This window comes from Chamaea fasciata, unplaced genomic scaffold (genome assembly GCF_029207755.1).
Source record: "Chamaea fasciata isolate MVZ Bird 193981 ecotype frontalis unplaced genomic scaffold, bChaFas1.0.hap1 SCAF_5, whole genome shotgun sequence".
Taxonomy (NCBI): domain Eukaryota; kingdom Metazoa; phylum Chordata; class Aves; order Passeriformes; family Sylviidae; genus Chamaea; species Chamaea fasciata.
Window position 1 is genome coordinate 61,657,170 of NW_027094090.1, and position 14,911 is coordinate 61,672,080.

Consider the following 14,911-nt stretch of genomic DNA (forward strand, 5'->3'; position numbering starts at 1 on the left):
ATCCGGGTCCCGTCGCGCCGAGCCGCAGGGGGGTGGCGGAGAGCCGGGCCCCGCCCCCCGCCGCCGCGGCCCGCCGACCCCGCGCCGCCCCGGCAGGTGGGATCCCCGCCGAGGCCGCGGGTCTCCCGGCCGCCTCCCGCCCGCCGCGGCCGCGCGGCCACCCGCCCGGGGCTCCCCCGCGCGCCGCCGGCAGCGAACACACCTCAGAAACGTGAGGGCCCGCGGTCACGTGGGAGCGGCGCCGGCCAATGAGCGGCGGGGGGCGGGGCGGAGCGGCCGGCGCAGCCCCGCGCCCGGCGCAGTCACAGGGCGAGCGGCGAGGAGGCGGCAGCGGGCACGGACGGCGCTTTCCGCGGGCAGGACGCCGTCACCTCCCCGCAGACACCGCCGCACCCAGCGCTCCCACCTTTCGTCTCTGCTCTCCCCGGCGCGGGGGCTCCGCGGGGTGATGCGTCCCCGCCGGGCGGCCGCTCCCGCCGTGTCCGCCGGGTCCTAGAGCCGTCCGCAGAGAGGCCCCGCGGGCCGCCCCGCCGCCCGTCCGTGCTCGCCCGGCGGCGCCGGGCCATGAGCGGCCCCGCGGGCGGCGGCGGTTCCCGCTGAGCGCCCGCACCCGGCATGGGGGTGAACGCCGTACACTGGTTCCGCAAGGGGCTGCGGCTCCACGACAACCCGGCGCTGCGGGAATGCATCCAGGGCGCCGACACGGTGCGCTGCGTCTACATCCTGGACCCCTGGTTCGCCGGCTCCTCCAACGTGGGCATCAACAGGTGGCGGTGAGTGCGGGGCGCTGCGGGGGCCCTAATCCCCGCGTTATGTATTCGGTCACGCTGCCTCCCCGCCATCCCCTCCCCTCCGCGCCCGATTGGGCCGCCGCCAGCGCCGGCTTCCCTCGGCCGCCCGCCCTCCCCGCGGGCCCGGCGGTGTTACATATCCAGCCCAGCGCCGGCCCGGCTGCGGCTCCCGCCGCGCACGTGGGAGGGACGGGGAGAAGGACCCGGGCAGCCCGTGGCAGAGTGCGGGGCGGGGGGCTGTGGCTCCCCGGGGCCGCTTGGGCTCGCTCCCGTGGGCGGCGGTTCCGTGCCCGAGCGCTGGAGCACAAAGCGGAGTTGCTGCCGGGCGGAAAACCCTGTGGGGAGCAGCCCGGGGGGATTTGCACCGCCTCAGGAACTCAGGGCGGCCGGGAACCTCAGGGCGACTCCGTCCTGGAGAAACTGTGAACCTGCTCGCTTAGTTCAGAAGTACTTTCTCAGAGTACCGTTCCTACACGGAAGGGTATCACAAAATATCCTGAGTTGGAACTGACCCAGGAGGATCGCGGAGTCCAGCTCCTGGCCCTGCATAGGACAGCCCCGAGAAACCCGCTGTGTGCCTGAGAGCGTTGTCTGAATGCTTCTTGGGCTCTGGCTGGCTTGGTGTGCAGTGTCCCTTTCCGGACCATGCAGATTTGTTCCTGCACCGTCAAGACAGCTGTGATTCTCCTCCCTGCCCGATACAGAAATGAACTTTACTGTGGAGCTCTGACTGACGCTTGCATGCTAAATGCGTGCCATAATAAGGCAGAGGTTAATAGGACTTCGGTGCATGCTTGTCATGTGAGATTAGTTAAAACATCACTAGGAATCTGAAAATTGTTACCCTTATGAAGTGGTTGATAATGCAGTAGAGTTTGTGTATCATGTGTCCCTCCAATGTCAGGAACTTGAAATGCTCGTGAACTGAGCCTGCCCAGGCTACAATGCTGAGAAGTTGGCTAATTACGGAACAAGCACAATGAAACTTGCTTAACACTAGGTCATAGGAGAATGACAAAGTTTAGATATTTCAGGTTTCAGTTGAGTTCACTTGAAGGATTATTCCTTTCAGATTTAATAATTTGTATCCTAGCTTATTAAATACTTTACCAACAGGTAACTTACTTTTGGAGATTTTAGGTTTCTGGTTTTGGTGGTTTTGGGGGCTTTTTTTGAGAGTTTGAGAGGTTTTCCTTACATTCTTCTTGTTTTCAAGAGAGAAATACTAAAGATGCTTTTGGTGAACTTTAACTTGATGGTTATCTCATTTTCACTGACAAAAATAACTTACAAATAATTGTTAGACGCTTCCCTTTTCTGAGACTCATGATGTACATTTCGAAGAGCCTTTAAATCGTTTTTGCTTTGAAGGGATAAGTTTTGTTTCTTTGCATTACATTTTACCTTCATGAAGACGCTCAGAGGTGTTAATTTTGTGGATGAAACATGAATAGATACTTAAGTTTCAAAAGAATGTGGACAATTGGCACAAGTTTGAAGTGTTAAGGAAATCGCATGTCGTAAGAATACTTCACAGGTCTCTAATGTGCCCTGCAGTTGAAATGCTGAACAGTTTTTGGTTGTATTCTCTGAGCTAGGAATGATAGACAAATGTGAACTTTGATTCTAGCAGGAGGAAGTTCATGTCTTCAGTGCTATTGCCCTGGTTCTTCAATGACTGTGTAATATGATCGTTAGCTAATAGAGTCCTTGAGTACATCTGCGTGTGATATATTGTTGGTTAGTTTACTCTTAACAGTGTTTTCAGTGCTTCAGTAGGCAACTAGTCCTTCCACTGCATTTTGCATTTGGAGAAAAATACCTGGTTTTAGTTGCTAGTTGGAGGGACTGAGTTTGGGTTGGATTACAGCTCTCCTGTCCAAAGCACCTCAAGCAATCTCCTGGTACTCAAATACCCTCAAGGCATGTGCTGCACATGTATTTGAGTAGGAAATTTTGCTGCCTGCATAGCCGGGTTTTGTGAGATCATCAGGTTCTTTTCAAGTTTAAAAGCACAGTAACTTTATAGAATAACTGGCTGCTAAAGCTGTATGTTTTTTATGGTTCTTCTCAATAAGTTGTTATTTAAATGGACAGTTACTATTTTGGTATGAATCCACTTGAGGTTCCAGTGGTTTTAATGAGATTTTTTTTAACCAGTGCAGACACATACGTTCCCAATAAGTATACACAACGTCTATGATGCAGTTTTTTGGTTTGCTAGTCTCATTTGGCACTTATAATTAATGATAAAACAGTTTATGTACTTTCTCACTTGGTGACTATGAGCAAAATTGTTGCTTTACATGCCTGTTGAGTAGGGTGTTGAATTAGTCAAAAACACTTTATTTGAGACTGGGAGCAGAAGCCCTTCAGCATTAGGAGGATGAGTCAAATATAACCTCCTGGTGTGAATTTACAGTGGTCCTTTCTTAATTTGAGTTGACTGACACCAAGTGTTTGTGGTCCTAGTGCCCTGGGCAAAGCCCTTCTCTGTCAAACTATGACTAACACAAGCTACGTGGGGAAAAAATGGTGAAAGAACACAAGAAACCAGGAGGTTTAGTTTCTTATTAGAATATTGTCGCTCTGCAGGGTCACCAATTAGGGTTTATATTAACAAACGTGTGTGAAATCTGGTAAATAGCAACCTTTAATACATAGGTGCTTTCTAATTAACTTTTCTCTTTAAACAGTCATGTAACAATCAGGAACTAATATTTTTGTGTAATTGCACTATTGAGCAAGTCTAATTACAAAGCAGTCACATGGTCTTACTGACCTCCTTTCTCCTGGCATTCAGCCCACCTGTTCTAAATTTGTGAGTGCTACGTAACAAATGCCAGGACCTCCCTCAGCTCACTTCATTTTTTTCTGGTTCTGTTCTGTTTCTTCTTATTGTTCCTTTTTTCAAGCCGTCAGATAAATGAAGATGTGCTTTCATTGAGACATTCTTTTTCTATGGGATGAGTTCACAGTGTTGTTCACAGATCAACACTTGAGAGAGAGAAGTTACTTGGTGCAGTAAAAGGTGATGGAGAAGTGGTGGAGGGAGATGCCAAATGCTAAAATCACACTAAAGCTCTCTTAAAATTTTGTCAGTTGCCCTTAAACGTTAGGCACCAGAATTAGCTTGCATCTAATTGTGTCAACAAAGCAGGCAAAGAATGTAACTTGCGTACTCCAACAAGTAACCATTACCTACTTCTGAAAAAATGTGTTTGTATGTGCTCACGGACTTTTCCATATTAAGGAGGATGGAACCTCACGCTTAACAACATCACCTGAGGGAGAGTTTCATTTAGTCCCGGTTTTAGTACAAAGTGGCAATTGGTCACAGTATCAAAAAAGAAATGCAGACATTCTGTTAGTTGCTGCATAAGGATTTACCGTGGGTAATAATTTACTTTTAGTTTGTCTTTTTGAGTGTGTATGTCTGTCTTTGATGTGATAGCTAAAACACTGGTGTGCAGCAGCTAATTTCATAAAGATGAATAATCTAATGTTGCCAATCCTTGTTTTTCTTTTTTTTTTTTTTTACCATTCCTGAAGAGAACAGATTTCACGTTTAAAATAAGAGTAATAGAATTTGTTTTGTAAACCTCTTAGATTTTGTGAGAATAGTGATTTGTTCAAGATCCTTCAAAGTTAGCTGCTGCTTTTATGGCACATAGTGGTGTTGATTTTGGAGAAAGAAAAGAGGCGATCTTCTTTTTCCCACGCTCAAATTTCAAGCAAAAGAAAAATTAAAACCTGAGGGGAAAAAAAAGGATTTAATTTCCAGGACAATCACTGCAATTCATGGGAATTGTTTTTAAAAATTAATATTTAGGCATCTTTCTATAGTATCTATTAAATTTTGCTATTCTGTGCATCTGGTTTTGATAATATACTTACAGTTTCAGCGTACATAGGTATGGTTTGTCCAATAGAGGTGTGTTTGTTCGATGTGGGATTGGTGTAAAAAGTTTGTTAATAGAATTAATCTATGAGTGATTTGAGTTTCATATCTGTAATTCGGGCAGACAAAATCTGCATATTATACTTTGTTAATTTTGGTGACATGCTTATCAGAGGAATGCACAGAAATGTTTGACTTCCCTGATGAAAACATCCCTTTAAGTCTTTATTTTGGCGCACGTAGAATGAAAATCTATTTGATTTATGAAATATTTGACATGAAGCCCACCAAAGGTACTCTATCACTCCCCTCAGTTAGACAGGGAGTAGAAAATACAACAAAAATCTTGTGGGTCAGGATAAGGGCAAGAAGTGATCACTCAGCCATTACTATCATGGGGAAAATTAATTAATTTATTGCCAGCCAAATCAGAACAGGGTAACAAAAAATAACCTAAATTCTTAAAGTGCCTTCCTCTCTTTCTGGGCTCAGCTTCAATCCCATTTTCTCTGCCTCCTGTCCCCAAAGAACACAGAGGGATGGGATTTTGGTCAGTTCATCAAATGTTGTCTCTGCTCCTTTTTTCTCAGGGAAAAGACTCTTCACACTCATGTTTTCTCAGCCATGGTCCTTCATGGGCGGTAGGTGGGCAGCCTTCCTCTCAGTGGTCTTCAGCACAGGCTGCAGGGGAATCTCTGTTCTGGTGCCTGTAGCACATCCTCCCCCTCCTTCTTCCCTAACGTAGGAGCCCACAGAGTTGTTTCTTTCTGTGTCTCATTCTCCTCTGGTTTCAGTGGCTCCCCCGCAATGACGTTTTCCCCCTGTCAGATTATCCCAGAGGCACTGCCTTGGCCAGCGGCAGGTCCTTGTTGGAGCCCTCTGGCACTGGCCTGGAAAGACGTGGTGGACGCTTCCAGCAGCCTCTCCCAGAGGCCACCCTTGTAGCCCCCCATACCAAAACCTGGCCGTGCACCCATCCTACCCTCTAAGGAGTGGCTTCAGCTCTAGAGCCATTGGGAGAGCTTCTGTTCACCCAGCCCATTAAACTGCGGGTGATTCATCTGGGAAAAGTCTGTAGCTTGTTTCCAGAAGTTGCATTTTCATATGGGAGCTCTGTGGTACCTCCAGTTAGATTGGACAAACCCCCCAGTGCCACACGCCTAGGCTGCTCACCTGTTCTCTTCCACAAAAACCATTTTTTACCCCAAAAGTGCCTGCAATTTAGCAACTCCCTCTATAATTTGTGTTATATTATATGATCTAGCCCTGTGATTTACAAACTACGTCATTGAAGCACACTGACGTATGTCCTCATGGATTTAATCCTGCACTGTTGATGAAAGGGTTGGTTCCACCCTTTTATGATAGCACACAACCCTGTGGTGAGCCAGTTTAGCTCATCAATCTGTCCAAAAGAGATTAATTACCAGTTTTGGTGGGATTAGCCCTGTGGTAGATTGTGCCAGCAAAAAGGTCACCGTAGTAGTAGTAGTAGTGAAGAGGCAAAGAGTGGGAAGGGCAGGTACCATTTCTTTCAGTGACAATATGGATTTGAGTCAGATTACAATGGTCATATCACTCTTAGCCTGAATTGCTCATGTCTGCAGTAACCACCAGGTGTTTTTTTGGAAGGGGATTATTGGTTTCTTCTGTGGCTTACCCTTTGTTGGCACCCTTTGAAACAATATTGCTGAAAATAAGTATTTGCCTTTTTACTGTGCCAGGAAAATAAGTGCTTTCTTTTTTGTCAGACTGTCAGAATGTGAAAGTGCTAGCTGAGAAATTGCACTGTGCTTGTTTCCGTATTTTGGTGAATGAGCTTGTATCACCAGATTCTGTAGTGTAGCTGTTATTCAGTTGGACAGGAAGACTGCTCGGGTTGGTGTGGAGGCAGCAGGCGGTACTGCAAATTGAACTGTGCTCAGTAAGTTGGTTTTCCCAAACAGCAGTTACTGTAGGCCAGAAGAATTATAGTGAGCATCTCTACTACAATCTGGGTTTTGACTCTTAAGGTTGATCTTGAAGGAGTCTTAATTCCTTAGGTTAAGAAATTTAGAGGTTTTAGACACCTGGTTTTACATCACTAATCTCCAGGTTTGAGGATGTCCAGAGAAGAGCTGGGTCAAGTCTTCTTGATATGTAATAGCATGTGGACTTTGAGTATTAACGGAGAAATGTGGTTTCAAACAAGTCTGTAGGATTTTTTTTAGTCTTCCTTCTCTTGGGAGCAGTAATATATTTTTGTTTCATTTCACAAAACCACCAACAGGTCATATTCTTTATTTGAGTAGGACAAGGTAATCTGTCCACACCTCATAGTATTTCCTGCTCTGGTCACAAACAGGGAGGGCGATAACCCCCAACAAACACCATCTGTGATGAATGTGAAAGCAGCTTTTTTTAGGCAATCAAGAATACAGATTTTTTTTTTTCCCCTTAACTGATCAGTATGTGGCAGTGCCAATGAATTCTGCATCAGTTCTTCTAAGCCAGTTATTTCATGTATTATCGTTCTCCTTTGGCCATTTTAATACAATAAAATATATTCTCCTCCAGTTTGGGAAAATGTCTTTATCCCGACCAACAGAAGCTACTCTTTAAATATATTATGCAAATATTGCAGAAAAGCCTGTTTATCATTGTGCACTGCCTGAACTTTTCAGTTTGTAGCAGTTGACCTACAGCATGGAAGCCTTTATTTTCAGAAGTGGTTCTTTTCCATACTGTGTGTCAGTGCCTGGCAGGTTTTCAGGTTAGTTATATAACCTGTGATAGGAGGAAGGTCAGGCTGCCAGCAAAGTCGGCCATTTTTTCAGTGTAGAAGTCACACTAAAGTCTGTGATGTCATGAACTTGCATACTGCAAGAAACCCTTTGCTTTTGGGGAATTTTGTGACTTTCCCATAGTGACCTAAAAAGGCAGAAGTCAGCTTGAGCATGAGTGAGTTGTTTAGGTAGTGTAAGAGTATGGTGGCTTTGTGTTCCGTAGGCTTAGTAATTTGCTTATCACATTTCAGTAGGTTTAACAGCCATACCTTTAGTTACCCCTAGGAAAGGACTGGATTACTGAGTTAAGAACTTCATCGTATTTTGGTGCAATACATTTCACTTAGGTTTCTCAGAACTCTTAATGTAACATGGAGCAAGGTTAGTTTGTGCTTCTGTGTACTTTTGGCTTTCATGTTCTTTGCAATCTAGGTCAAGAGGTGAGCTCTAATTGCAGTGTTCTTCTAACCCTGAAGCCTCTATTTGTTTTTCAGGTCACCATAAAGCATTTGCTTTCACTGCTTTGGAGTTTAGTGAGTGTAAATGATTTTTTTTCTAAGGGAATAAAGCTTCAGTGGAGGTGAAGGATAGACTGCAAAGGACAGGTCAATATTTCAGTGTTCTGTTTCAAGTGTGCAAGTGGAGATGGCTGTGGCAAAAGTCTGCATGGATGTCTATACTGTTGGAACAGTTAAAAATCAGAGGGCATTCCAGTTACCAATGGAGATAATAAAAACTAACACATGAGCTTTTAGACAGTAGATGAGCTGCCGTGAACAGAGCTTCCTAAAATATGCTCTTTTTTTGTGATTTTTGTACTTTGTTTTTTTTTTAACTATTTATTTTTAAATTGCATTAGTATTTTAAAGATCTGAAATTCAATGTTGGTAAATCTGGGTAGGAAATAAGAATTTCATAATACTCAGCATTTTGGAAGCAAATTACTAAATTCAGGTGTCAAACTGTTGCTTCAAATCTCTTTGAAAACTGCTAGTGCAACAACTTTCTTGCAGTAAGATAAAAGCTGTTCAGTTTTATCAGAGATGGAAGGGATTTCTTCCATTGAACATTGGTTAGGATGCATCCTGCATATCTAATTTCTGTATTGGCCGGCACGTGATGTCCACCTTTGCTTTTGTGTTATGTATTGCTTCCTCCTACAACTAAACTAGAGAAATTTTCTGGACCTGTTTTAGAAATTTACTTTATCTCAATGTTTCTTAATTTATAGAAAAGCATTTCCCTTCCTGTTCATTCTCATGCATTTCTTCTTTAACATCTGTATGTTTGTGGCTCTTTCACAGACATAAAGTAAAGGCTGTAAAATTCTTGCATTGAGGGTTTGTACCCTTTCAAAACACAAAGCCTTATCCCTTCAGAATTAAAACTAGAAATGTTGAAAAAATTCTGTTTACACTCAGATGGGGAAGTTGTGAAGTATGAATATATGTTATTAATTCTTCAGTGATGGAGATTAAATATATACAGTAAAAGTTACTTAGGAACAATTCCTGTAAGGAAAACGTGGGTTTTTCTATCTGTTATCTATCCAAAGTATGAAATCCGTGACCTAGGAAATGCTTTATTTTTCACAGTAAGGAACCTATGGAGTTCAGTGCTTGCAAATTTTTTGTTGTTGGTGGTGTTTGTTTGTTTGTTTGTTTCTCAGTGCCAGAGTTCTACTGACCTTGTCGGTGAGGGGTAAAATGTGCTGCAATTGAGAGAGAAAGCTTTTGAAAAAAAACAAAAATAGGGTTATTTGCATCAGATAGAGAAATAAATAAATAGGTAACCTGTTCATGTAGGCTGCTTGTTGCTTCATGCCTTGTATAGTTCATAAAACATGATCATGATCTGAATGGTTGCAGTTTTGCTGTGTATTGAAGATACAGAACACCATGGCCAACTCACCTCAATTTCACAATCTGTGCAGTTCTGAAGTCCTGGGCAAGTGTACGGAGAACTGTGATACTGCATTTTATAGAGCAACTGGCACTGAAAATAGCTACTGGTTTTATTTCTAATATATTGGATTCATTGAAGAATGGACTAAATGTTGTCTGTGCTGTGTTCTCTGTAGAATTTCCTCTGCATTGAAATTTTCTGTCTGTAAATCCTGTGACATCAAGTGATCTTTTTTTCATTCTTTCTCCTTCATATTTTGTATTCTAGAGACTAAACAAGCTCATTTTTTTTTCTAGAAGTCTTAAGAAAGTCTTAAAGTTGAAGAAAACATCGTGGCTTTTAGCAGAGATTACCTAATATTTTTTTTCCTGTCTCATGGGAGAAGCATGACTACATCTGCAAAACTGAGACATGCATTTAAAAGAAAATACTCTAGACAGTGATTTTTGCCATACAGGTTTCAGAAGGGTCTTTGGGGAGGGGGTTGCATTTCATTTTTATTCTTTGTAAGTCTTGCTATTGGTGAACTCAAAAAGTCGAAACCATCCCAAGTCTTAATGAGGGTGATCAAGCCAAGGATGGCATCTGAATTATTTGTTTTATTTGTGTTGCCTAGGGATAATTCCTGTGCCTTTCCTTCATTACTTTTCAGGAGATGACAGGCCTGGTAAGGTCAAGTTTGCTTTGCTTTCTCCCTGTTTCTTTTTAGATAGTGTAACTATTTGCTGTTTACTGCTCTTGCACAGTATCTTCCAAATCCTATGAATGCTTCCTTAAAATCTCTGCAAGAGACTTCAATTTCTTATTTTTTTTCTCTAGCATACTCTTTCACTTGTATGACCTAGAAACATCTAGTATTCATTTTATGCCAAAGGAAAAAGTTGTAAGTTGCTGTGATATTGACACTTCTGCTTTAATTGCTTTGTATTTTCCCCTTTTATTTCAAGGTTTTCGTAACCTGAGGAGACCTGTGTAAAATAATAATCATATAGTCATGGTGCTTTTCAGTGAGTAGGGTTTTTTACTTGGCTGAAATTTCCTTTCTGTAAGCTACTTGCCAATAAATTTACTGTTGAGGAGTACTTTATTTCAGCAGTAGTGTGTTTTTCTTCTAAACCATGAAGAAAATGTTGAGTTTGTGGGGGATAATCTGGATGTTTCTATTTTTACAATTTAGAATTTGGCTCTTTGCATTCTTTTTAATATAATTCCACCAACCTCTCTTTTTCAGTGCCAACACTGAAACATTGTGTTTGTCAAAGCAAAATTCTTCAAATGCTGCATTTGCAGCACTTGAAGAAATTTTTACTCCAATTCTTTACTGCTTCCATATGAGACAGCCCAATGGAGCTTGAATTTTTGGCATTGGAAATCACACTTTGAAACTGGAAAGTGTTACTAGTAGTCGTGTATTACTCTTTCAGCAGCAGCCTTTTCTATTTTCATAGTTCTGCACTTTTTTTTCTTCTATTAGTCTGTCTTTATTCCAGGATCCTACCTTTCCAGCTGTTGCTCTATGGCTTGTCAAGTGCAGTGGTAAAGTGAAAATAATTGTTAGGCTTTTTGGGTGGTTGGTTTTTTTTTTTTTGTTTGTTTTTTTTTTTTTTTTTTTGGTTTTTTTTTTTACTATTTTTGTTTGAAGGGTATGAGATTTTCAGGAACAGTTATGTGATTGTAAGTGGCCTGTTCCCAAATGAAGGTGTGTGGGGAAATTCCAGAAACTTTTCCACTGGCAGCACTATATTGTCAGCAGTTGCAGTATTCTTCCTGCTGGACTTAGAAATTTTTAGAAGACCTAAGTATTTATAGTATACTTTAAAGTATAAAGTAAGCTTTGGAGAGCTTTTTTGTGTGTTCTTCATTTTTCTGCTTTCATCATATGAGCTGTATTATCTGTCAGAAGCTTTCTGTTGTCTGGGGTTTAATTATGGTGTACAATATGGTAATGCCTAGCTTGCCTTTTCTTGGAATGGGTTTTCTTTTGCTTGGAAATGTTTGTCTCTTGTGCTTGTCTCTTTAATTTCACCTTGAATGGAGGCTTTTGAACTTGGGATTGAATACATTGATCAAAAAATATTAAGTACAAGTCAGTGTGATTGATGTTTGAAGTGTTGTAGTCTTATTTCTACAGAGATAATTATTTCCTTAATTAGTTTAAGAGGTGATTTTTTTCTTTGTTATAAGGAAAAACAGTGCTTTTAACAGCAACAGTAAACAGGAAATTATGTAACTGTCAACATTTCTTCCTGGATTTGTTTGGTACCTTTCTGTCTCCCCTCTCCAGCGCAGGCAGAGTTAAATAGGGTTTAAAAACACGTGAGCTTTACCTGCAATTCACCGGGGGTTTTCTTTTATGCAGATGTAGTGTTGTTTAGACCTGTAATAAAGGCTTGTGCTTGGATGGTGGTACAGAACAGGCTGTTTGTGCCGGAGTTTGGTGCCAGCTGTCGAGTCTGGCGGGGGACACGCTGTTCACCAGCGCCTGTTCCTTTTCACACCTTCCCTTCCATTCTTTATCAGCTCCTCGGCTCCGAGCGCTGCCCGGGCACTTTTGAGCTCCGAGCGCGTATTGGGTTTCATGTAACCTTTAGCCATCGACACTTTTGACTGTAACACAGAGGAGGAGCAGAACCGACCCGCTGCTTGTACCTGCTCAAATGAAGCCTTTCTCTGTCCCTGTTAGGCATAAAGTTCAGCTGTGGTACAGGAATCCTCTCAGAGCGGCTCCATAGGGAAGGAAAATTCGGATCTTACTACAACGGTTACATATAACTGGAAAAGTAGGTCATTGTGGCAGGGAGTAGTCCAAACAGCCGCCTGGTTGCTGCAGCAACGACCTACTTTGCGAAACTATTTTTGTTGATTCATATTGAAATGTTCTTCTTGAAAGTGCTATAAGGAAATGATCAGGTTAGGAGATACGTAACAATGGAAGCTGCGGGCTGTGTGGGCTCCTCCTTCCCCTCTGTCCCCCGCCCCCGTGGTCTTGCCCCCTGATGTTGAATATAGGAGGATTAAGGCAAATAAGATTTTTTTCTGTTCAGGGTGACCTCTAATGGGGAACTTTTTTTTCCTTTTTTTTTTTTTTTTTCTTGAAGGTTTTGCATAACGATAATGCCTGTCATTGGTAATTATGTTTCCAGATTTTGGAGCCTACAAATCTTCCCCCATAAATTTTGTCTATAGAAATAACTTTAGACTTAAACAGAGAACCACCTTTTTCTCAGAAAAGATAAAATCTTTCTTGAGCACTGGAACAGGCTCCCCAGGGAAGTGGTCACAGCACCAAGCCTGACAGAGTTCAAGAAGTCTTTGGACAGTGCTGTCAGGCACATGGTGTGATTCTTGGGGTTGTCCTGTGCAGGGCCCAGAGCTGGACTCATTGGTCCTTGTGGTCCCTTCCAACTCAGAATATTCTATAATTCTATGAGTATCACTCCTCTGGAATGCTCACAGTTTCTCTTAATATTCCACTGTTCTTATACTAACTAGTTGTCTCCAACAAAATTTATCCACATTCAAGAAGGTGGGCTTGGTGCCTGCCCCCCTTTTTTTTTTCTTTCCCTTTTTTTTTTTTTAATTGGCAGTGTTGTTGGCTGAGTCTTCTCTTTTGCTATTAATTCTAATCCTCACACAAGCAGACTGGAAAAAAGTACAGTGATTCTGTATAAAAGGATGTTCTCCAATTGTCTACCTTTATTCTTTCGACAGAGCAATAAAAAAAGCTGTCACTGGTGTTTAGGAAGTCAATTTTGTAAATCCACTTCTGTCTTCTTAAAGGAATGAGTAGATGGGGAAAATGTAAAAGTACAGTTGTTACAGTGAAAGTTTCATTCTTCATAAAATAATTTTTTTATCTAAATTACTATGACTTGGGCAGAGATGACTGAGTATCACTCCTTAGTTATCAGACTCTTCTACTTAACTGTACTTTGTAACTTTTTAAGATCAGTTTAGTTACTTGAAGTGATGTAACCTGTTGGTCCTGACCTTCAGTATTGCAGAGAGGTGCTGGAGTTGTGGCAGATGAAGATGGCACATTTATCTAGAGATTATTTGGATTATTTCATCTATTGTGTCTTGAGCTATACTTCAGTTCTGTTTTCCAGGACTTATGTGATTGAGCTCTTTGCATCTCTTGCGTCAGCCTCTGCAGCATGAGGTGAAGAGTTGCCTCCATCAGTCTGCCCACATACTGATATAGTTGAGGAAAAGTGGATGTTTGCAGGATTTATGCAGTTTGATAAACAAATCTGTGTTTCAGTTATTTGTTTGGGGGGGGGGGGTAATTTTTTTTTCAATATGATTATTACTCAAAACCCTGAATACATCTTCATCAAGTTTACCTTGTATTCAGCTATAAATGACTAATTTCAGCTTTGAAAGACGAGTTCAGAAAATGTTGGCATTTTGACTCATAATAGTAGCAATGGGAAATTAAGACAATGCTGAAAGCTGGGCCACCATAGGATGAGCTTCAGTCAATTTTAATTAAGATTTCCAAGAATAACTTCAGGATATTTTTTTCCATTTTCCAAACTTTGTATCAATTTCCATGCTTGCTAAAGTATTTCAGCTCTATCCTTAATTTTCTTCTATTAGTTTAATAGATTTTTTGAGATATGGGAAGCCAGAGATGATGGAATTGTACCTTAAGGACTTGCAATTTATCCAGTGTAGTTGAGAAAAATATTTATTTAAGCTAGTGTTTTATTTCTAGGAAACATAAAACTGCAAAATTTTACTAGCACTAATTGTAACCTTAAAGAGGTCACTTTAATTTCAGGAGAGGAAGAAGGTTTTATTAAAGTAAATGAAGGGCAGTATAAAATCTGTCCTTCAGAATCAGATTGCAAGACTATCTTTTTGGAGTGCCCTTACCATGTTTGTTGTTTTGAAATGAACTTTAGCTATTACTTTCTCATGGACAACTTAGATTGCTGAAATTAACAGCTTAGATTGCTGAAATATTTTATAAAGCAGGCTAGCTCTCGTTTAATTACATCAAGCTTTAAGAGCTGCTAATTTAAATAAGAGAACTTGGATACATGAGAATAAGGTGGTTTAAATTTATGTATGACCATATCTGTACTCTCAAGTAACTAATTTTGTAATTTGTTTCTAGGTAATATATCCCCAGTTGTCTCCAGTACAATTTGTTTGCTCTTGGTTTTCCTTTTTAGATCCAACTAGTTTCTCTCTGGAGAGAACAGGCATGAAGAATTAAAGTGAAATAATGAAGACTTTGATATATCAGATTGGAATGAGAGGATTAGAAAAAATTCAACACAGAATATGTACAGTAAAGAACAGAAGGCACTAAGAGAAAGAGATTTAGGAAGCTGTGAGCCTGTTAGTCTTCCATCACTAGCAGGCTGACCTTTGTAACATGAAGTAATTTGAGATGTTAGTTTCAAGTTATATGGGAATAATTTAGGTGAGTAATGGGTGCCCTTTGAATGTGAAGTTAAGATCCAGACTTCATAGAAGCTGAATGCAACATTTGCTGTGATGTATGGCTCACAAAATGGGAACCAGCTTCATAATGC

The 14,911-nt window shown here is 41.7% G+C and overlaps 1 protein-coding gene across 2 annotated transcripts in view; it reads left to right on the plus strand.

Moving 5' to 3' along the window:
• The first annotated feature begins 283 nt into the window (after positions 1-283).
• The window catches only part of CRY1 (cryptochrome circadian regulator 1), a 39,720-nt gene continuing 25,092 nt past the window's right edge, over positions 284-14,911 (plus strand). Inside the window, exon 1 of one of the 2 annotated variants that reach the window (XM_066183981.1) lies at positions 284-773. In XM_066183981.1, coding sequence (XP_066040078.1) covers positions 616-773 — 158 coding nt within the window. In that variant the 5' untranslated portion in view covers positions 284-615. The remainder of the gene's footprint in view (positions 774-14,911) is intronic. The other variant, XM_066183980.1, reaches the window with a different exon arrangement.